Source organism: Gobio gobio, assembly GCF_949357685.1.
Source record: "Gobio gobio genome assembly, chromosome: 3".
In the NCBI taxonomy this organism is placed as follows: domain Eukaryota; kingdom Metazoa; phylum Chordata; class Actinopteri; order Cypriniformes; family Gobionidae; genus Gobio; species Gobio gobio.
Window position 1 is genome coordinate 46481888 of NC_137099.1, and position 23277 is coordinate 46505164.

At 41.3% G+C, this 23277-nt stretch overlaps 1 protein-coding gene across 1 annotated transcript in view; it reads right to left on the reverse strand.

Annotated features, from left to right (window-relative positions):
• ctnna2 (catenin (cadherin-associated protein), alpha 2) overlaps positions 1–23277 on the reverse strand; it is a 673292-nt gene that overhangs the window by 620427 nt on the left and 29588 nt on the right. The window contains exon 2 of the mRNA XM_079811627.1: positions 9475–9581. Within this exon, the coding sequence (XP_079667753.1) occupies positions 9475–9576 (102 nt within the window). The 5' untranslated portion in view covers positions 9577–9581. The remainder of the gene's footprint in view (positions 1–9474; positions 9582–23277) is intronic.

The following is a 23277-nucleotide window of genomic DNA, read 5'->3' on the forward strand; positions in this document are numbered from 1 at the left end:
TATGATTTCCACAATGTCTAAAACGTGGATGAAATCATAAAAAATCATTTTGTTGTATGGCGTGGAATGCCACATAATTTGGATGAATAAATCAAAAGTAGGGGTGTGCACTTAATCAAATCACAATATGGACTAGTGAACATTAAACTTCAAAAAAGACTAAGTTTGTATGTTCTGCGTGTCTCTATCTGAATGAATGGCGCACAGTTTCATGTACTACACATACTCAAGGACTCTTCTGTTACATTGTATATATCAAGGAACTGATATTGTTAAAATGTTAATAAATTATATAATTGTTAATGTTTTATGAACGGAAACCAGAAACCAGCCGTGGGAAAGGAGGTAGGCTGGTGGCGTGAGTGTTGCCAGTCTCGAGTCCCATGGAGAAGCTTTGGAAGGATAAAAGGAGGAGTAACGACAGTGCAAGATGAGAGAGGACCAGGCCTGGGACATTCATGTTGGTGTTTTGTTTTTAAGTAATGTGGCAGTCGTCCTTGAGGGGCTGCCGCTTTACTTGTGTTTTGTTATTTATGTTTATTTAGTGAATAAAATTTTGTTGAACGTTCACCGGTTCCTGCCTCATTCTTCCCTGAGCCTTGAACATTGTTACATTGGTGCTGAAAGCCAGAAGGAAGAAGGGACATGCTGTTGGGGAACCCTCACTGCTGAGGGGGGATCCCGATGCTGAGGGGGGATCCCGATGCTGAGGAGGCGGTGGTGCTGGAGCAATTTAGCAACAGGTGGGACAGAGAGCTCACTGCCATGATCCTGGGTTGAGGAGGGGTGGCTATCGTCCGGGAGGGGATGGAAGAGTTGCCGCCATTTGCCAGACCTGCTGCAGTCTGCCATGATGAGGAGAAGCAGGCAGATCGAGGGAACTGGGAGCATGCTGCCAGGCGCCCATAACTGGGAGAGCCATCATCGTCCACCAGGAGGCGGAGGAGTACAGAGCCCAGTACCATCGCATGGCACAGTGAGTGAGGGCGTCTCGGCTTGTTGAGGACGAGTGGCAATGTGTCCGGGAATCGGACCAAGACTTCCTCTCTCTCGTCTTATCTGTCCTTACCCCTAGGTGCTGCAGCTGCCATGACGTGGGAGTAGAGCACACCCCCGGCCAGTGAAGGGCGATGGGGGTATGTGGCAAGCAGGGTGGGGTCAAGAGCCGTGGGAACGGAGCATGCCACACCGGTCTTGAGTCCCACGGAAGAGCTACCGAAGGACAAAAGGAGGAGTGACGACAGTGCAAGACGAAAGAAGACCAGACATGGGACATTCATGTTTTGTTTCAAAGTATGCATCAGTCGTACATGAGGGGACTTTACTTTCGTTTTTTTTATTTATGTTTATCTTGTCAATAAAGTTACCTCCTCCCACCTCCTTCTTTCCTGAGCCTTGAACATCGTTACAAAAGAATTTTGGGGAAAATGAAACCGGATTTCATAAGGCCCTAGATATACAATTACACCAGCACTTCCTGACAACCTATGAAAAAACTGACACACTGCTTTATCTGCACCCATGAAACTAAGAAATTGCAACGTTTCAACCAAATAAGGTATTTGTCAAAAAATAAAAACAAGAGATATCAAGGGACTGTACATTTAAATAGTAAATCCTCACTCCTGAAAAAAGACAAGGGCAATCAACAAACTAGACAATTATCCAATAAGAAAAGAAACAAAAACACAACCAAGACAACCAAAAATGCAATCCAATTAACAAAATAATAAGTACTCCCACATATTTACAGAAACAGTTTAAGTATTTAGAGAAAGTGAACAGCAATATGTTTTTTCTGCTCATATAATTGTATATTACATTTTTGTACTGCAATCTGTGTTTTTAAACTTCGCTGTGTTTTACAGACAACTAGAACACTTAAACATATAAATGACTAATTGTCACAATTCACCAGTGTGAGTGCCCATGAGAACCACCTGAGGGCACTCCACTTCAGACTGTCACTCCACCCCGGACTGTCACTCCATCACAAACTAAATTACCCATAATCCTTTGCCCGGACTCATCATCACTCATTGTTTGCACCTGTGTCACATTATCTCATTACCCCATTACCCCAGCTTATATAAACCATATTCACTCTTTCATCAACTGCGAAGTCTTGTACGTTTTATCACTGCATTTCTGAGCGTTTCCCTGGTTTCATGTCTCTGGTTTTGGATTTCTTGCCTGTTCCGTGGATTACACGTTTGCCTGTCTCTCCTGCCTTGTTTGCCTGTTTGGACTGCTTGCCTGTGTATGACCTGTTGCCTGTTTTTGACTACGATTGTGGATTACCCCTTACTAATAAAGCTGCATTTGGATTCTCAACCTCTGTCTCGGAGCAGTACGTTACAGAAGACTTCGCCAACAATGGATCCAGCAGCAGTATGTCTCGTCCGTCTATGCCAAGGAACTCACCCACTCGAGGACCACATCAGTGACTTTCTGAACATTGCAAACACCACCAACCTCCCGAACTTTATGTTGATTGACTTTTTTTGCCATGGACTCAATAAACCATTACAAACACAACTTGTCCGTGATGGTCCTCGAGGGTCCCTGAGTGGGTTCCTTGATTATGCCCTTCAGGTGAGCGGGTCTGCATTCACTGTGGGAGTTTCAGATGAGGAACACTGCACTCCCGCAGTACCCACCAGTCCAGAGTCTCATCCAGCAACATCTCCAATCACTGTCCAGGGCCCAGTGACGTTACCTGTCTCCATCCAGCGTCCAGAGATGGCTCCCGCCCCTGACCAGCGTCCAGAGATGGCTCCAGCCACTGACCAGCGTCTAGCGTCTAGAGATGGCTCCAGCCACTGACCAGCGTCCAGAGATGGCTCCAGCCACTGACCAGCGTCCAGAGATGGCTCCCGGGACCACCAGTGTGAGTGCCTATGAGAACCACTGACCAGCGTCCAGAGATGGCTCCCGGGACCACCAGTGTGAGTGCCCATGAGAACCACCTGAGGGCACTCCACTTCAGACTGTCACTCCACCCCGGACTGTCACTCCATCACAAACTACATTACCCATAATCCTTTGCCCGGACTCATCATCACTCATTGTTTGCACCTGTGTCACATTACCTCATTACCCCAGCCTATATAAACCATATTCACTCTTTCATCAACTGCGAAGTCTTGTACGTTCCCTTTCGAAAGGGAACTCTCGCTGCGTCTAGCTGACGCTATGGGGAACGCCCTCGGCGTGACTGGTGTCTGAAGCTACTATCGAATCACGGCAAAGTCTTTGACCGACGTCAGCCCATGACGTCATCAACGTGCGACCCGGAAGTATAAAAGGGCGCCGTGCCAACACATACACATCTTTCTCGTCTTCAGGGACTGTCTGTTTGAACTGCTATACGAGTAAAGGTAAAACAAATTCAATTATTAATACACACGAGTGTGTATTTACTGCCTGGGATCAAGAGCATGCACAGTCAAGTTCATTTGAAGTTGTTTGTGTGTGAGTGTGAGCGGTTTTCAATCTGAGATCGCTCCACTCTAGTCTGGCTTTTTTCCTGAGGGAAGAAAGTTTGGCATCTGGGGCTGGATGATGCTGTCCCGCTCAAGCTGAGGCCGCACCACAGATCTTGCTCTCCGGGCCACCAAGCAGACTGCTGCTGCCATCGGCCGCTCTATGGCGGCTATGGTGGTCACGGAGAGGCATCTGTGGCTGAGCCTGGCTGATATCGGAGAGAAAGAGAAACGCTTTCTCCTCGATTCGCCGGTTTCGCCGACTGAACTTTTCGGCACCTCCGTTGAGGCGGGTTTTGGAAAGTTCAGGGAGGCGAAGGCGCGTTCAGCGGCATTTAAGACATGCATACCGCTGAGATCCGCGCCCCCACCTAGGCAGGCGGGACCTGGTCCTTCACGGTCTGAGGACCGTAGGCAGGACCAGAGGGCTAGCGTCTCCTCTCGTGCCCCCCCCCCCCCCCCCCCTCCGTGGAGGGGCAGGGCACAGAGGAGATGGGATTCCCGGGGGGAAAAAGGATCTGAGGGAGGTGATCCAGGACCAACGCTCTCGGCGTTGGTGATGGATCACTTCCCTTGAGGGCGGTTACATCCTAGCCCTCTCCTTTTTCCTTTTTAATGTCTTTTAATGATTTTTTACCCAGGCACTTCTTACATCAGGCCTGAGGCGGGCCCATGATGAGTAGAACTATGTTCTGATGGCCCGCCCGGACCTGCTCAGTGAGAACGCCCCTTTCAGGCATTCAAGGGCGGTAGAACATGGTGGTGAGAACCGCACAATGAGTCTTCGCTCAGCATGCCGCAGGTGAGAGTGGTCATTTTTGTGTATTACACTAAAAATATGTATTTCTTACAGACCCCAGGTTTCCTGTATAGAGTTGGGTATTCATCAACGACTGAACGCTGAGGCGTCAGTTGGGATGTGGATGAAGGAGGCGCGTTGCTGAGGCACCGCCACCGTTGGTAATATGTACCACTTAGATCGGAGGCTCTAGTAAGGCAGGTGCCAATGCTGAGGCATCAAGGTACTGCTAGCCTAGCTGGCTATCAGGTTAAAAAGGGGCAAATACGCTCTCCTGAAGGTCGGCTGTCAATTGTAGGCCTCAGTAGGCCTCTTGAACAAGGCGCGTTTTCAGTTGGAAGGCCTCAACCAGGCCTCACTGGAGGTATGTACCGATGTGCGCATCGGAACAGCTAGCCTGGCGGCTATCAGGTTGTAGGCCTCATCAGGCCTCCCTGAAGGCCCGCTGTTAGTTTTAAGGCCTTATTAGGCCTCCCTGAGGGTGAGCTCTCAGGTTGTGATCACTACCAGAGGCAGGTTGTAGGCCTCATCAGGCCTCCCTGAAGGCCTGCTGTTAACTCTAAGACCTTACTAGGCCTTTCTGAGGGTGAGCTCCCAGATTGTGGTCACTCCCAGAGGCAGGTTGTAGGCCTCATCAGGCCTCCCTGAAGACCTGCTGTTAAATTCTAAGGTAGTAGGCCCCATCAGGCCTCCCTAAGGTGTTCCTGGGATCCAGTCATCTAAAACAGTTAAGCACGAATTGCAAACAGGTAGCAGGCCTCTCCAGGCCTCCCTAAAGGCTGATTATCTGGTAGTAGGCCTCAATAGGCCTCCCTTGAGAGCGAGTTCCTTAATCAGGATGCTCGGATAGCCTGCGTAGCTTGACTGTCGACTAGTAGGCCTCAATAGGCCTCCCTGAGGGTGAGCTCCCAGGTTGTGGTCACTCGAACGAGGTAGTAGGCCCCATCAGGCCTCCCTAAGGCGTTCCTGGGATCCAGTCATTTGATACAGTTAGCACGCATTGCAAACAGGTAGCAGGCCTCTCCAGGCCTCCCTGAAGGCTGGTTATCAGGTAGTAGGCCTTAATAGGCCTCCCTTGAGGGCTAGTTCCTTAATCAGGATGCTCGAAAAGCCTGCGTAGCTTGACTGTCGGGTAGTAGGCCTCAATAGGCCTCCCGGAGGGTGAGCTCCCCGATTGTGGTCACTCGAACAAGGTAGTAGGCCCCATCAGGCCTCCCTAATGTGTTCCTGGGACCCAGTCATTTGAAACAGTTAGCACGTATTGCAAACAGGTAGTAGGCCTCTCCAGGCCTCCCTGAAGGCTGCTTATCAGGTAGTAGGCCTTAATAGGCCTCCCTTGAGGGCGAGTTCCTTAATCAGGATGCTCGAAAAGCCTGCGTAGCTTGACTGTCGAGTCCCAGATGGTGGTCACTCGAACGAGGTAGTAGGCCCCATCAGGCCTCTCTGAGGTGTTCCTGGGACCCAGTCATTTAGCACGTATTGCAATCAGGTAGTAGGCCTCTCCAGGCCTCCCTAAAGGCTGGTTATCAGGTAGTAGGCCTTAAATAGGCCTCCCTTGAGGACGGGTTCCTTAAATAGGATGCCCGACTAGCCTGCGTAGCTTGACTGTCAAGTAGTAGGCCTCCATAGGCCTCCTTGAGAAAACAATGGTAACCTCAGCAGGCGGTATTGCTGTCAGGTAGTAGGCCTCACTAAGGCCTCCCTGAGGACGGAGTCCCGAGCCTGGATGCTTGGGTTTCCAGCATGGCTTGCGGTTAGGTAGTAGGCCTCTATAGGCCTCCCTGGAATACCCGCTATCAAGTAGTAGGCCCACAGGGCCTCCTTGAAGTTGAAGTTCCTGAGCTAGGCACTTTGATTACCAGTTCTCTGTGAGAAATTGTGGTAGTTGGGCTTACAGCTGGAGGTTACTCGCCAGGCAGGCTCAGCTGCTCCCCTCAATGAGGGTCGTCTATGAGTGCTCAGCCGCCTGAGCCTGGTCAGACGGTCGTAGGCCTCTCATGAGGCCTCCCTGTTAGATCAGTCATTAAGGCCCTTTCGGCCTCCCTACTGCTTTGAAACACAAGCACCTGGTAGATCCTTGATTTGAGCAGGCAGACTCCCCTCGATAGCAAGGGTTGAAAAGCACTACGCTGAGTGTTGCTCTCTTGGATAACCCGTCTCTGAGTTCCGGGCTAAGTAAGACTGCCTGTGTTTCAGTCCCTTAGCTTGGACGCCCCTTGGGCACCATCCAGAGGCTCTGTTTGAACAGACAGGGTTGGCTAAACCGAAGTGTCCATAACACTTAGGGCACCAGGTCAGGCCTCCCTGGTGGCACTCGGGAGAACATTTCCCGAGTAGTGACTGGCTGGGGTTCCTTCGGGTCCCCTAGCCACATTCCCTTGAAGGGACCCCTTCTTTGGAAGTAGTGGTCCCGGGCCTTCGAGCTGTCTAGATGGAACTCCACGCAGTGCGTTAGGGTTCCGTTTAGTTGTATAGCTTGGGCTATGACCGTAGGGAGTGCTGTCACTGTCAGCCCAGGACCTGAGGGGGAATCGCTCAGGTTTTTCTATTAATTACTTGAGTTGACAGTTGTCACTGCCAATGGGCAGACACTCCCCTCAGCATGGCGGCGTTGGTATATCGTTCCCCATAGCGTCAGCTAGACGCAGCGAGAGTTCCCTTTCGAAAGGGAACGTCTAAGGTTACGTATGTAACCTCTGTTCCCTGAGAACAGGGAACGAGCGCTGCGTCGCGTTGCCATGCTTCAGGGCCTATCTGCCATACAGTCCCTTCAGACGAGAAGATGTGTATGTGTTGGCACGGCGCCCTTTTATACTTCCGGGTCGCACGTTGATGACGTCATGGGCTGACGTCGGTCAAAGACTTTGCCGTGATTCGATAGTAGCTTCAGACACCAGTCACGCCGAGGGCGTTCCCCATAGCGTCAGCTAGACGCAGCGCTCGTTCCCTGTTCTCAGGGAACAGAGGTTACATACGTAACCTTAGACGTTTTATCACTGCATTTCTGAGCGTTTCCCTGGTTTCATGTCTCTGGTTTTGGATTTCTTGCCTGTTCCGTGGATTACCCGTTTGCCTGTCTCTCCTGCCTTGTTTGCCTGTTTGGACTGCTTGCCTGTGTATGACCTGTTGCCTGTTTTTGACTACGATTGTGGATTACCCCTTACTAATAAAGCTGCATTTGGATTCTCAACCTCTTTCTCGGAGCAGTACGTTACACTAATCCTCTCATTAGTTTTTGGGCCAGTCAACCTTAATGATCCCACCTATCCCCTATTGACTATTAATACCCTGATTATGAATTGGCTCAGAATATTCAGAAACCCCCAGGGCAATAGCATTTTAACAGTCTTCCCCTTTGAGATCAAAGCAGCCAATTCACACAATAGTCAAACAGACTGTTGGTCTCATATCTTAAAATTCTTCCAACCTAGCTTTGAAAATTCAGCTTCAGGGCATTTTGATCCAGACAACTGGACTGTCTGTCCTCAGAGCTGTGCATGGTAAATGGCATCTCTGTGAGAGGTCAAGGTACATCATCACATCAAAGCATGTGTGAGTGAATGCAGAAGAGAAAAAGGACAGATACCTGGATCTGTATTTTGTCTATGGATACTAATTTATTTGGTCAAAACGAGCTAACACCAAACAAGTCGGCATCTAAGTTTACAGTCACGAGGTGTTTAGTAAAGGACATGGTTGTCAATCTGAAACTTTGCAGTTTGTGTATGAACTAAGAGCCTTCCTTTCACCCCCCATTTTCTCTCACAGAAGAAGCAGAAGGTCTATAATCTAATGTATAGCGAGGTCATGCCCGGCATCTGCCATTAATGTTGTGAAGTGAAAAATGCTCCGGGTCTCCTTTTAATGGGAAGTTTTTATGGGAAGATATGCTTTTGTTTTATAAGATCTAACACTTCATCCAGGCAGCTAATTCCCTGTGAAAGACATAAAAACCATAAAACAGTAGTTTATAAAGACATAATTGCTCAGAATCTAGAAAATACTGTTTAATGTTTTGAGCTTCTTATGCTCACGCTAAAAATACAATGAAACAGTTATATTGTGAAATATTATTACAATTTAAAAAAGCTGATTTCGATTTTGATATATTTAAATCTTTTATTTATTCCTGTGATGAATTATCAGCATCATTACTCCAGTCTTCGATGTCACATGATCCTTCAGAAATCATTATAATATGCTGATTTTGGTGCTCAAGAACCATGTTTGATTAACAGAAATGTCAAGAGAAAAGCATTTACTTAAAAAAAAACCTGATTTTCTGTTACAATTTAAAAGTCTACTGTTATTCTAACACGAGGAAAGTAATAAATGCAAATAAGTTGTGTCCAAACTTTTGACTGATGGTATGGAAGTCCAAAAAGTTTGCTTGTTTGTTCATTTGCAAACTTTTCTTAGAATTGTAAGCCTAACAAACCCTAGATATACCCTAGACACAAGTAAACAAGGAAAAAACAAGTCTGAAATGAGATTCCTGCTGTGAGCTCTGGACTTCTGGAAACTGAACAATGTAATATTAAGCATCAACCTCAGCCTGCACTGCTCTGACAAAGCCTCCAGTAATCAGCCAATACAAGACCGACTTCAAACACACCATTAATGACATTATGATCATCACTGATTTACAGTAAGTTAATTTTGAATACTAGTCAAATTTTCCTGATGAGCCTCATTAAACAAATGATAAGTATAAAGCTGTCTAGTGACAGATCAATATATTGGCAAGACCAATGAATTGCTTGATATTTTGAGATTAGGAACCAAAAACCATGCCCACTTGGATAATTAACAGTAGCACCTCCCCTTCTATCACTTCCAAATCTACTTCACCAACATCATTGAAAATAATTAAATAAATCCATATAATTTGACCACTAACGTTTAAAGCCAGTTTGCAACTATAACGATAATGGCACGCAGAAAAAATATTGCAGGAATCACTTTCAGAATCCTTTATTTACAGCTGATGAACGATAAAAACATTGACAGCCAATCAGAATCCATCCTGCTTTATAGAGCTCGAGCATTTAAAGCAGCAGACATGAACGGGCCTTAACCCAACCCAAAAACATATAGCACAGCTAGGAGTAATTCAATGGAATTTGTTGGTTAATCAACCGGACATGCAAATAAGAAACTGCAATCATTGTAAATCTATCAGGCCTTTACCTGTGTGACCAGTGGCTCCAACAACCTCTCCACAGTCAGTGTGCGAATCTCAAGACTCTTGGGGTCCCATTTTAGCAAGACTGGGGACGTAGCACTTGTCATGTTTACTGTGGAAAGATAAGAGAAAAAGAGAGGAGTGAATTTTTGAAAGGATAATGGAAAAGTTAAAAACAGAGAATGACAGTTTAATAGGACGATAAAAGGAAAAGGTGCAGACATCACAGACTCAGTTATCAGTTTCATGCTTCATGACTTCCTTAACAAAATCAAAGGCCGGTGAGCCTGCCGCGGTGAGCCTGTCGCACATCTATTATTAAAACAGAAAAGCTTCTCCATTGAAAAGTCTTTAAATGTTGCACATCCATCATGCTAAAACGCTAAAATTGAGACTAGAAAAGATTCAGATGGCACATTATATTACAGGCTAATGACTTCAGAATGAGTCTTAATGGGATCCAGACATTGTTGTGAAAGTCAGACTGCATTATCTTACTTTTAATGAGGAAAAACACACACAGAGACTAGAATGATCATAATATATTAACCATAAAGTGATCTAAATTTTTCAAATATTAATTATGTAAGTAAAATATAGTTGCAAAGTTCTCAAACTTTTCTGTTTAAATTGTTATCACAGTTGACGAGAAATTACAACCTTTGGTATAATGAAGATGAACACATTTTTATTAAATAATATTTTATTTAAGAAATTGCTGTAGCCCACCAACACTGGGAAAAATGACTCCGTGGGGTTGTAATTGTAACAAAAATCAATTCTATATTTTCAACAAATAAATCGATGTTTGGTACTTTACTTAATATTTTGAGTAACTTATTTAATATAATGTTGTTGTAAACACATGTTTTTTACAATTAAACGGTGCGTGTATTATCTTGAGTAATGTTTACTAGGCTTTTTAGATGTGTGCCTTTTTGAGATACTTTTTAAGTAAAATTTATTTAAAAGTCTAAACAAGTGGACTTGGCAGTTGCAAAAACAAATGTTCATGACAGACACCATTTTGATGGGTGACAGGACTGAATTTGCACTGCTGGCAACCCAACGACACTAAAAAAGGTAAGAATGACATTAAATATGAACTGTTCAAAGGTTTGATGCTTTAAATATAGATAGGATAAAGCTAAATGTTTGTATTGATAAATACTTAAATTTGGCTTGAATTACACGGCTTGGCTAACACTAACAGGCTAAAGATAAACTGCTGAATAAAGTCGTTATTTTTGTTTGTTTTTGGGCACAAAAAGTATTCTCGTGGCTTCATAACATTAAGTTTGAAGCACTGGAGTCACATGAACTAATTTAATTATCTTTCCTATAGGGCCTTGAAAGTGTTCATCACATTGTTGTCTATGGAGGGATCAGAGAGCTCTGGGATTTCATCAAAAATATCTTCATTTGTGTCTGAAGATGAACGAAGGTTTGGAACGACATGAGGGTGAATAATTAATGACAGAATTTACATTTTGGGGTGAACTAACCCTTTAAATTGGTGTTCACTTTTCTCAGTGATTATTTTTTTTATCAGCTGATGTAATAATTATGATGTATTTTAATTTTATGTTTTTAACATTGTTCGAAACATTTTAATTAGATGACTGAATTACTGTTCTCAGTGGGTTAAACAGACCAATGGTCATTGAAAAAACTGTTATACGCTGTACATAATGTTTTTTTACTTGAAGTCAGCTTTATGTAAAGGTGAAAAAATAAGCTACTGTGTTTTGCACTGTTGCATTGTCATTTTAAAGTGATTAAATGTTTTGTATTGAGATGCTGGTTTACTGTTTCATGGTAATGTAAAAAAAAAAATAGAAAATTAAATTTATATTAAAAAAGTAGCTTGGAAAAAAGTAATTTCATGTGTGGCTTACAAGGAGACATTTGTAAATATTACTTAAAATATTATATTGGATATACTTAAAACTATAATTTTCTAAATTGATAAAATTGAGTTGCTATTACTTCCAAGTTGAAAACTTGCAAAGTCTAATAGGATAAACACAAATAAAATGAGTTTAAAATACTCAAAAAGCTGATGCAAATAGTTGCCTCAATTTTATTGAGTAAAATATGCAGTCTTTTTTACAGTGAAACTTTACACTTTCAAAACAACAGAAATATAGCAGCATGAATAGAAAATGCTGCAGCACAGAAAAGGGTTAAGTATATACAAGAGCTAAATTGCTGTTTACATTCTGTTTACACATATATCTTGCCAAGACAGGCATTTTGAAATTGCTGTGGTGTTAGTGTGAAGTGCGAGTTTGCACTCTTCATGATAACTTATTTAAGTGTGTCGACCATCAGCCACCCTGCTAGAATCAGCTACTAAAAACGATTTTGGAGAGCCAATACTCAAAAACTAGAAACCCTCCATCCATGACGTCTCAGGTTAGTGAGTATTGACTTTCATTTGGTAGTGGGGATCCTGTAACGTAGGAGTTTTCAATCATATTGTCATTCACTGGAGCACTGGCCTAGATTCATTCCTGCATCTTTAGATCCTGCATACAGATACTCATTACAAAAAACATATGCACGTACGAAGCCCAGCTCCAGGCCCTTTGAACACTGGTAATGTAAGCAGGTGGTTCCTGATTACGGTAGACATCTGAGGTACAGGATCAGGCCTGCGTAGCAGGAGGGAGAAAAGTTTACCTGACTGAGGGGAAACTTAAGAGAAAAAAGCCTTCAAGCTGCAAGAGAATGTGGAAGAAAGAGTGTGCGAGAGTTTGCAATATCCCCAGAAAGAACTTTTACACAGGTTTTCTTTCTGTTCTTTATACTCGAGTGCTCCATTTTGCCTCTGTTACAGAGTTGTTCGGGAATGCCGATGTTGCGTTCATAAATCAGTGTGTTTGAACAAATCTTTCGAATGAATGAATAATTCTTGATCACTTCTGTGCATTCAATCTCTTTTGAAGCTTGTGTCCTGCTTTCGTGGCTTAAAAGATAATTATCATAATTACTACGTAAAACAGCATTCAAATACCAATTATGAAGTAACATTTCCATGTGTGGACATATGACGCTTTTCCACTGCGTGGTACGGCTCGGTACGGCTCACTTTTTGGGGGGTTTTCCACTGTGTACAATACCTAGTACCTGGTACTTTTTTAGTACCACCTCATTGAGGTTCTAAGCGAGCCCTACCGATGCTAAAATGTGACGTGTAAACACTGTAGATCACTAAATTTTCAAAACGAGACACCAAACCAGCTAGATTTAAATAGGAACAGCCACTGCAGTATCATTTTTAGCACAACTTTTTTAAACGACTTGCTTTAAAGGTGCTGTATGTAAGTTTTTGACTGTACTAAAGCATAAAAATACCATAATATGTTTGTAGATAATTAGGAAAAAGGCTCACATACGTACTCGTTTCTCTGAAAAACAGTGCTACAGTCAGGTATTTTACTTAAAGGAACTGTATGTAAGAAATGTATTTCAATTAATCATAAAATGGCCCTGATATGTCACTAGACATTAAGAAATCATGTTAATGTCAAATACTTATATCACTGACAACGGTTGTCCGGCCAAGATATTGTCATTTTAAAAGTGAAGTTGCAGCCCTCAACTGATGTTGATGTTGACATGTTGTGTTTTGGCCTGAAGCGCCACCCTCCACCTATCTACCAATCACAAAGTCAGTAGTGTTTCTGCATTCGGGTTGCCAGCTCTGCTCTAGTTACCACAGCTGCAGCTACAAACTTTTTGGATAAACAATGTCTAACTTTACGAAACCTAAACAACCTCGTTATGAATCAGAAAATATGTTGTGACAGTGTCCGAAATAAAACAAGGATTTGTATAAGAGATGCCTTTGAAAGATGGAGACGGCTGAAAACGGAGAATAATTTGAAGACTGATGCCAACATTGCTAATTTTCTCCTGGACAGGTAAGGTTCATCTATGTTTGGCTAACTTGTACTTAATGTAAATGGACATTTCAAATATTCATGACAGTCGAACAAAGTTATGCATGTTCGTGCAAAGTAACGTTAGGTTAGCGCAGATGGAGGAGTTGGGTCATTGAATTGAAAAGGTAACATTAAGGAATTGTTTGGTAAATAAAAACGGCGAGTCGTCATTGCTAACATTAGTAATGCATTATCAGAGCCCGTTTCTCTGTCATTATGCTGGGACGCTGAGGAAAACAACATTAGCACGCCTATTATGACAATGTGAAAACGTATTTGAGACAGTAGCCTAACGTTACCTCGGTAAAAATGATTCCTCATTCGTTCTTCGCATATATAGTGGACAAAACATGCTGCAAGTTGACCTGTATGACCATTGCTAATGTTATTTAGCTTTGCTGTAATCTTACTATAATATACTATAGTATTTTTTCATGTGGGAATGTACTGTCACATACGAGCGTTCATATTTACGATTATATTTGGCTAATCGCCATTAGTAAATTTTTGCGATTCATAATTACTTCACAAAACATCGCTCTTGAAGCATAAACATAATTAACAGAAAGAAAAAAAAACTTACTGTGTACGACACGTCACTTGCCATTGAAAGCTCCAGCCTACGTTCCTGCTGGATCCTGCAGCCTAGCTGGCAACCTTGAGTCAGGGGAGGGGGAGAGGGGATACACCGCTCAACAGTAATTTGAAAGTGATTGCAGTACCAGTTTTGGCCACAGTCCTACATACAGCTCCTTTAATATTTTAATTTAATTTACATTTTTTTATTTCTATTTAGCTTTCATTTATATTTATATTTATATTTATATTTATTTCATATTTATTTTAGTTTTAGTAATTTTAGTATTTAAACATATATTTACTTTTCTAGTTAGTTGCCAAAGCAATTTTTTTGTTTTATTTTATTTCAGCTTTATTTTAGTCTGGAGTCATTTCACTTGAAATATTGTTATGAAACAAGATGTGAAATTACACACAACAGGATAGCCTTACATCATTTGTAAAATACTTTAAAGTGAAAACATGACAGATATAAGGATGCGCTGAACAAGGGACAATTCAGGGTTTCTTTCTTTCTTTTTCCTCTTCAGGGGTTTTATAAATATTGTGTTCGACGATGTGAATAGTGACACATGATGAAGAACTGATAAAGTGTATTATTTTCCCAATACTGGAAACAAGAAAGTTTGCTTGAACTTTTTTCATTAAATAAAATGACACACAATGGAACAGCCTGGTGTGAGAGGAATCGGCATGAGATCAAACCATCATCCGCTGTTTGCTCCAGTCACGGTTCCTCACTTGTCAGTGAGCATCACCATTCTTTTGTGCTCAAGCTGTGTTTCGTATTTCCTTTTTTCTGATGTAGCTGTCAGTGAATCCTCAAGAGAGGCTCCCGACAGTCTCAGTCGCCATGTCAAACACTCCCTAAAGCACAGTGCCAAACACACACTCCACAGTCCTACACAACAGACTTAAGAGTGATTAAACCATATGTTTGAGGCATCTCCTGCTCAGTTTTACACTTTAAAATTGGTGTAAACATTTGCACTTCACGGCTTAAAAATAAAGTCAGTGGTCAGTGGTTCTTTGCAGAAACAAAACCCCTCTTCTTATCAAGAACCCTATTTCACTATGCAGGGTTCTATGTGGTTCTATGTGTGATTAAAAAGTATTTGATGTTACATTATAGACTCTTTGGATCACTATTCCGGTTTCTGTGTCCTTTGGCGAGTTGAGAACCAAAAATGAATCGCAATTCTGTTCTGGTAAGGTCAGTAGCGTTGAAAAAAAAAAAAGGTTATTTAAAAGGGATAAAACACTTCCCATATAAAAGAAAAACATCTTACATATGCACTAACATCCTGACCAGTATCCAAAACATGAAAAATTATAAGTGTCTAAAGCATGAGGAGTTCACAACATTGTCATTTTGCACATGATAAAATAAATGTTTATTTTTGCTGACTAAAATGTTACTTTCATTGACGATTAGATAGATAGATAGATAGATAGATAGATAGATAGATAGATAGATAGATAGATAGATAGATAGATAGATAGATAGATAGATAGATAGATAGATAGATAGATAGATAGATAGATAGATAGATGATAGATAGATAGATGATAGATAGATAGATAGATAGATAGATAGATAGATAGATAGATAGATAGATAGATAGATAGATAGATAGATAGATAGATAGATAGATAGATAGATAGATAGATAGATAGATAGATAGATAGATAGATAGATAGATAGATAGATAGATAGATAGATAGATAAACGCACATTTCAAGAAAACCGAAATGGACTTCACATTTATTTGTAGGAAAGAAAAAGGTCTATTTTCAGAGTGAGCTGACCGGTATATCACACAGCCATCTCCAGAAAAGCCCGCCGGAAGGAAGCTTTGCAAGATCTATTTCAGTTCCATTACCACCGAATAATGCTTCAATTATCCTGCGGAAATGGTAACAGGAATAATTACACTATTTGTGCATGGTTGCTAGGATGATAATAACTGCAGTCATAACGAGGAGCGCGAAATGGCATAAATGCGACACTTTCACACATGCATTTTCTACACAGTGGAGTCAGGACGGGTCAGCAAGCTGATTGGTTCAGATCCATTAGCTTTCATGTGGAGGAACGGCCATGTTAACTGAGACACTGCCACAAAGACGAGGAGATCTTTTTATTGATGTTGTTGTTATTTCAGAAAGAAAAAAGTGTTACTTGTATTATCAAAAAAGCCCCCAAATGAAGAATGAAGTCTTTAAAATATATACTATTGTGACAGATGAGTAAAACATTTTATGTGGACAACCTTTTTAAAAAAAAAGGCTTAAGAAGCCAATATATTGGCTGTCTCCTCTCCACCAATAAGCTGGTGTGTGGATGGAGTGCTGGCACAATATGGCGGCCGTCGAATCATCCAGGTGGATGCTGCACATTGGTGGTGGTAGAGGAGATTCCCCCCTTCCATGTAAAGCGCTTTGAGTGCCTAGAAAAGCGCTATATAGATGTATCAAATTATTATTATTAATAATTATTATTATTGTGTTTTATATAATCAAATATGAGCCATTTATCATAACTGACCTATAGTTCGCATTTAGCAATTAAATCAATCTGGCTTGAAAAGGAAAATATCCTTTTCACAGATTTTATGTAGGCCTGTGGGTTAGAGTGATTAATGCATTTACCACTTTGAAAATTTTTTTTTAAATCACACTAGATTAACAAATCAAATTACAACCCTCATATAAATAGTGATAAATGTTTGGTCTGTAAAGCTGTGATGCCGTGTGACACTTAAATAGTAGAGGATCAGAGACGGCTCAATCAGGCCAAACTCACCGTGACCCCATCACAAACAAACACACACACACACACACTTTATGCACAGCAGACTAAAGCCAGCACAGCCATTTTTGACCTCTTTTGTCCACTCCTAACTCAAACTCCTCACGCTGACCTTAATATGCCGATGCTAGTATATTTTGAGAAGTGTATGAGACTGAGAAAGAGAGACAGAACAGAAATAAAAAATATGAAATTGAATGAAAACGTATAACGTTACCAACTTTGTGTGTTTGTGCATTTGAGAGATTGAGGACACTGGATCACCGGAAATATCAAAGGGCGTCTGATTCTGTTTTGCATATTCCTGCCTTGCATCCTAAATTTAAACCCTGAGTCTAAACTTCTTTGCAGCCTTTTCCCAGAGATCCTGCCCTGCAGTGGTGCAGATTAAAGCTTAGATTAACCCACGCTAAAGATCAGACAAGCAAATCATTCAATGCCCACAAACACACACCCCTCCAGTGTTCCTGCCATTAAACCCCATCCAAAGAAATCTTCTGTATTTCTAATGAAAGGAAAAAACGAATAAACTGTAGACCTTTTTACTGATCTGGTGCCAGCTTCTCTCTCACAACTCAAAGTATATTGACTGAAGGTCTCATTTTCTCATCTATGAGCAGTACAATTTTACAAGAAGAACAAGAACAACAACATACAATACTTATATTTATGATTGTCTTAATTTATCTGCTTTCCATAGCTATTAATATTTGATAATACTTCTAAACAAGATTTACAAATGATTCTCATTAGAACATTTGGGAAGATGATGAGCAGTATTTACTGCCCACAAGCCACTCCAAGTCAATAAAACAGACTCATCATGAGCTGCTGGCTTATAAAACACAGTGGCATGCTTCATCCTGAAACACGCAACACATCAGACAATATTAAAATGCAAAAACTGCTATATTCATACTAGCCAACAATGATTTTTACTCAAATTCGGTGCTTGCCGAGTGTTCATTTTGAACTCCGGCTGAGATGCTAAATGTGTCCCGCACACTGCCGCTAAATGGCTCCGCTAGCTCTTGCAGTGCTGTCGGACAGTTAAGGCAGGGGCGTCAGGAACCGGTACTGATTACCAGGGCCAAAGGGGAGAGAGGGCCCTTGAAAAGTCTGGAATATATTTAATTTTACCTGGATATTTTAATTTTCTATTTAAATTCCATAATGAATGTCAGATGAAATGTAAAGTTAGTGTATTGGCTGAATAACTTGGTTGATTGACTGACTACAAAAAAGTAAAGACTATCTAAGGTCCCACCCCTTGCTAATGCACCAGATGGTTTAGTCCATTTTGTTTATCTTAGTTTGTTGAGCATCTGGTGGAGCGCAAACTTCTGCTGTAGAAATGTCTTTCTCAAAGAAAGCCAAATCAGGCCACCAAAAAAGAAAGGAAAGACAGGAGAAGGAAAGAAAACAAAATGAGAGGAAACAATTGGTAACTGACTTTTCAAAGAAAGGTGAGCACAAACTAGAAGACGAAATCTATAGTGCTAAACTGCATGAATATCTCTGTGATCGTTAGTGCTAAAAATGAACTGAGACAACCCCTTAAAAGAGCAGAACATACACTTTCAGATGATATTTTGGTAATCTGAGGTAAAGGCTAAATAAATAAATTGTACACTAACAATGCTGTTTGCATACAACACACTATTATTATAGCCTAATTTGAAACATGTTTAATTTTAATTGGCTAATCAGTGTCATAGGTAGCTCATCGGTAGCTACATATCATATCAACATTATATTTATGTCCGATTTAGTAGAAACAGATCTTAAAGGTGTCATGAACCAGCTTTTTTTAATTTTTGTATACTGTTATCTGAGGTCTACTTGTGACGTTTGCGTGGTTTTTACATACAAAAACATCATAATGAATCAGTAATAGGATATTTTCTACCCTGGTTTTGAGCTTCTCTCAAGACACGATCGGTTTTAATGAGCGTGCCCCACTGAAGACTTGGAAGTAAACGCCCACTATGATTGGATAAGCTTTGCATAATATAATGAGCTTCGGCTCCCCATGAGTATGTGTGAGGCATTGTTTTGAAAGTGGCAACCAGAATGATTCGTCCCTCAGGGCTAATCAAACAAACACAATGATTTCTCTCTCATCCACCCGCGATTAAAATGAATGTTATTTTATATTACTTGGCGGTGGATATACGATCGCACCAAGTACGTTGCTGTTACATATCTGTGTCTATGTCGTGTTGTTTGCTTTGGTCACATGTTCCTTTGTCTATGTTTCCCGCCACTTTCTCTGTTTCCTTGGTAACCCTTGTTAGTCTAGTTCTGTTCAGCTGTGTTTAGTTATCCTCATCTGTATCACCTGTGCCCCTCGTTAGTCAGTCATCTGTGTTTGTATTTAAGTTCCTCTTTGTGCATTCATTCCTTGTCTGGTCTCCGTTATGTTTACACGTTATGTGTATGCTGTGTGGTGTTCTGTCCGATGTTGATTCTGAATAAACCTATCTTTGTGGAAGTCCCAACTCTCCTCTTCACTGCTGCACCGTACATCCGTAACAGTTGCAGACAGCATGATCAAAACTTCCGCGATTCTATTTTTCCTTCAAATATCAAGTCAAGAGAGTGAACAACGCACATCAAGAAAGGAATGTTATTTCACTATTTAAGATGATACATATTGGTAGCCCATGTGGAAAACACATAGCCCTGGGACGTTGGGCTTTGTGAACCCTGTGACAGTGGTAAGTTATGTTTAGTTAAACATGTACACAATGTAACATAGTATTGCATTCAGATCAAATACAATCACATATAAAATCATGTCTTACTCACATTAGTGTGTTGCTTCATTCATGTAATCTCATCCTGTCTGCAAATCCAGTCTCTTGTTTACAAATCCGTGGTGAAATGAACATGCATGCAATGTCTTCCCCACCTGAGCTGGATATTCATTAAAATAAAGTTCAACCACTCATTCCTATTATTAGAATCAGAAGGAAGCTTATGCAGCGACTGTGTTCTTCCACAACCAGGCACAGCGCAATATCTTGCTATCTTCGGCATGTTTATTGCTCGGTAGCGTGATCCGTTTAGCTCCACGAGTCGGTGGGCAGGGCTACAAAATCAGGTGTACATATTTATCTGTTGAGGCGCCGGTTCAGCATACGATGACGTCAAGGGTCGACATATTCTGAGAGCAAACGTTTTCTGGGCCTGGTGTCAATTAAAGCTTTTCTTTAACTAACAAGGAAGTTTTCAGCTCCGAAACGTACAGGATATTCTTATATCACGATTCAATTTTATATATCAAAGGTTCAAGGGAAAGTTGATTTCTCAATTAATCACCCCTTTAACATTGTGAAGTACATTGCTCTCAGTTTCAGAAACTGTCACAGGGAGTGGCAACAGACCCTTCATCCTCCTCTTTGGATTTGAGAAAAGGTGAGCTAATATAGTTCAAAATTAAAGCAAACCATGTTTAGCCATTTTGACTGAAAGGTGTTAAAGGATTAGTTCAATTCAAAATGAAAATTTCCTGATATTTTACTCACCCCCATCTCATCCAAGATGTTCATGTCTTTCTTTTTTCAGTCGAAAAGAAATTAAGTTTTTTGAAGAAAACATTCCAGGATTTTTCTCCACATCATAGATTTCCATGGCAACCAAAATGTTGATGGTCCAAATCAATGCAGTTTCAAAGGGCTTCAGAAGCTCTGCACAATCCCAGACGAGGAATAGGGTCTTATCTAGTGAAACGATCTATCATTACGATCTGTCATCGTGATGTGGAGAAAATTTTCATCAAAAAACGTAATTTATTTTCGACTGAAGAAAGTCATGAACATCTTGGATGAGATGGGGGTGGGTAAAATATCAGGACATTTTCATTTTGAATTGAAATAATCCTTTAGGTGACACTAACATTGTAGTGTGTTTTATTATATTAGGTTATTATTAGGATAAGAGGTTAATATCAAGTGTATTCTTCATGTAGAGGAAGATGACAGAGAAGATGTAATTGAGGATGATGTGGAAGTGAAGAGAGCAGGGAGCATGAGTGTTGCTCTGAGCACAGTGTGGAAATGAGAGATGAGGAACTGGAAAGTAGGCAGAGCAATTCAGACCAATTTTTGCCAGAGGATCCAGGACTATGGCCAGATAAATTAACGAATGATCAGAGAGACACCATAGTACACAGGCTGGTAAGTAAAGGTACAGAGAAAACAAACAAAATGCCACCTAAAGATATGGAAGGGTAACCATTTCCCGTTTATCTTGAGCAAAGGGCTGTGAAAAAAAAATAGAAGAGACTGGGTTACTCATAGCGAGAGTGCAGAGGCTCTATATTGCATCCCATGCCTTCTGTTCTCTCATGAGCTGACAAAGCCGTCAAGAAGTGCTCTGAACAGCAAGGATGGAGTTAAATTAGCACACATTAAATGGCAAAAAATGTATAACAAATTGCCAGAACATGAGACAAACATGCCTCATAAGCAGTGCTCATGAGTTCAGCACTCATTACTGGGAGCAACTGGAGTTAATGGTCACCTTCAAAGACAACTACTGGCAGAAATAGAGAAGAATAGGCTGATTCTACAGAGGCTTTTGAATGTGACCCTTCATTTGGCATCACGAAACCTTGCATTCAGAGGCAAAAAAAAACACATTTAGATGATGTCCATAATGGACATTTTCTTGGCACTTTAGAGTTGTTGGCATATTATGATCCCATTTTACACAAGCACTTGGAAAAAGTAAAGGAAAAGAATGGGGGTCAAGGTTAACACACTATCAGAGTCCTGAGATGCAGAATGAATTCATTGAGCTCTGTGGCAAAAGAGTGTTAAACACTATCCTGGCAGAAAGTGAAGCTGTAATTTACTTCTCGGTGATATGTGACTCAACACCAGACATCTCTTACACTGAACAGAATGTGCTATTGTTTAGATATGTACATCAAGATGTAGAAAGTGATGTATGGAAGATAACCGAGAGATTCTGTCTATTTGAAAACTTTTATAAAAAGACAGGCAGGGAAAACTCTGAAATGATTCAGGCAATATTGCAAGACAGGGGCATACCATTAGGACTGTAGGGGACAGGGTTATGACAATGGAGCCAACATGTCAGGGAAAGTGAAAGGCCTGCAAGCTCAGATTTTAAAACAAAACCCACTTGCTACATACTACATACCCTGTGCTTCCCATACCCTCAATTTGGTGAGTGTACATGCAGCTGAGTTTGGCTGTTTCAATGTTTCAACATTGTTTGGCAGTCTTAATCACCTATACAATTTATTTAGCGCTAGTCCAGAGCGATGGGCAATCTTGAAGGAAAAAACTGGATGCTCTCTTCATTGTCTCTCTGACACTCGATGTGATGCTCGGATTGCTGCGGTACGAGTTGTGGCAACTCACCTACCCTCTATTCTGGTAGCACTACAATGTGTATTAGACACAAATGATGCCAAGTCTGAGGCAAAAGTTTAAAAAAAACATATTTCAACACATTTGATGCAGTTGTTCTCAATCGTAACCTGATTCTCAAAAAGGGGATATTTCTTTGGACATTGAGGCTGCACACATCAAGGCACTACAAGAGGAAATGCAGGATCTTTGTTGTAAATGGGACTCTCTCCTTGCCGAGGCCTGCTTAGTAGCCCAAGCCAAGGAGATGCCTGCTCAATTTATGGGAGAAGCGGAAACGGAAAAGGAAATGTGTGCCAGATGAGAGTCAAGAAGATTAAACTGAAGAGAATGCAACTGTATTCAGAAACCAGGTCTTTTTTGTTGCAATGGACAACCTAATCAGTGATTTAGGTGCAAGGTTCCAGACCACAGCCACCATATGCCAAACATTTGCACTGATTCTGAAGTTGGCAGATATTTCAGAAGAAGAGATAAAAAGTAGCATGCTGGGCTCTGACAAGAATATACCACAAAGACCTCACAGCTGAATTTGAGGATGAAATGCTGCCCCTAAAAGCAATACTTTCAGGGGCCATATTTCCTCATAATCAGTTCCCTCTTTAGCTCCTTAATGACATATACAAGCTGCAGCTACAGAGCATTGTTGGAGAAATCTGTATTGCACTGAGGATTTTCTACACCCTACCTGTCATTGTTGCTGGTGGTGAACAGGCTTTCAGCAAATTGAAATTAGTTAAAAACTACTTGAGGTCAACAATGTGCCAGGATGGGTTTAACAGTCTTGCTCTTCTCCAATGAAAGCCAATTGGCAAAAAATGTGGACTTCATCAATGACTTTGCCAGCTAAAAGACACGCCAGTGGGCATTTACTGGGGAATAATCTTTAACTAGTATAAGCTATACATTTGAGGAAGCTATAGCATGTAAGCAATAGCATTTGTTTTTTTTTCTCCAGATAAAAATGACTAGTGACAAATTTTGTTTGTCTTTTATTATAATTGGAGTTTTTTGTTAATGTACAAAACTAAAATGGCATGTTTAGGATTTCATTTATGCCTT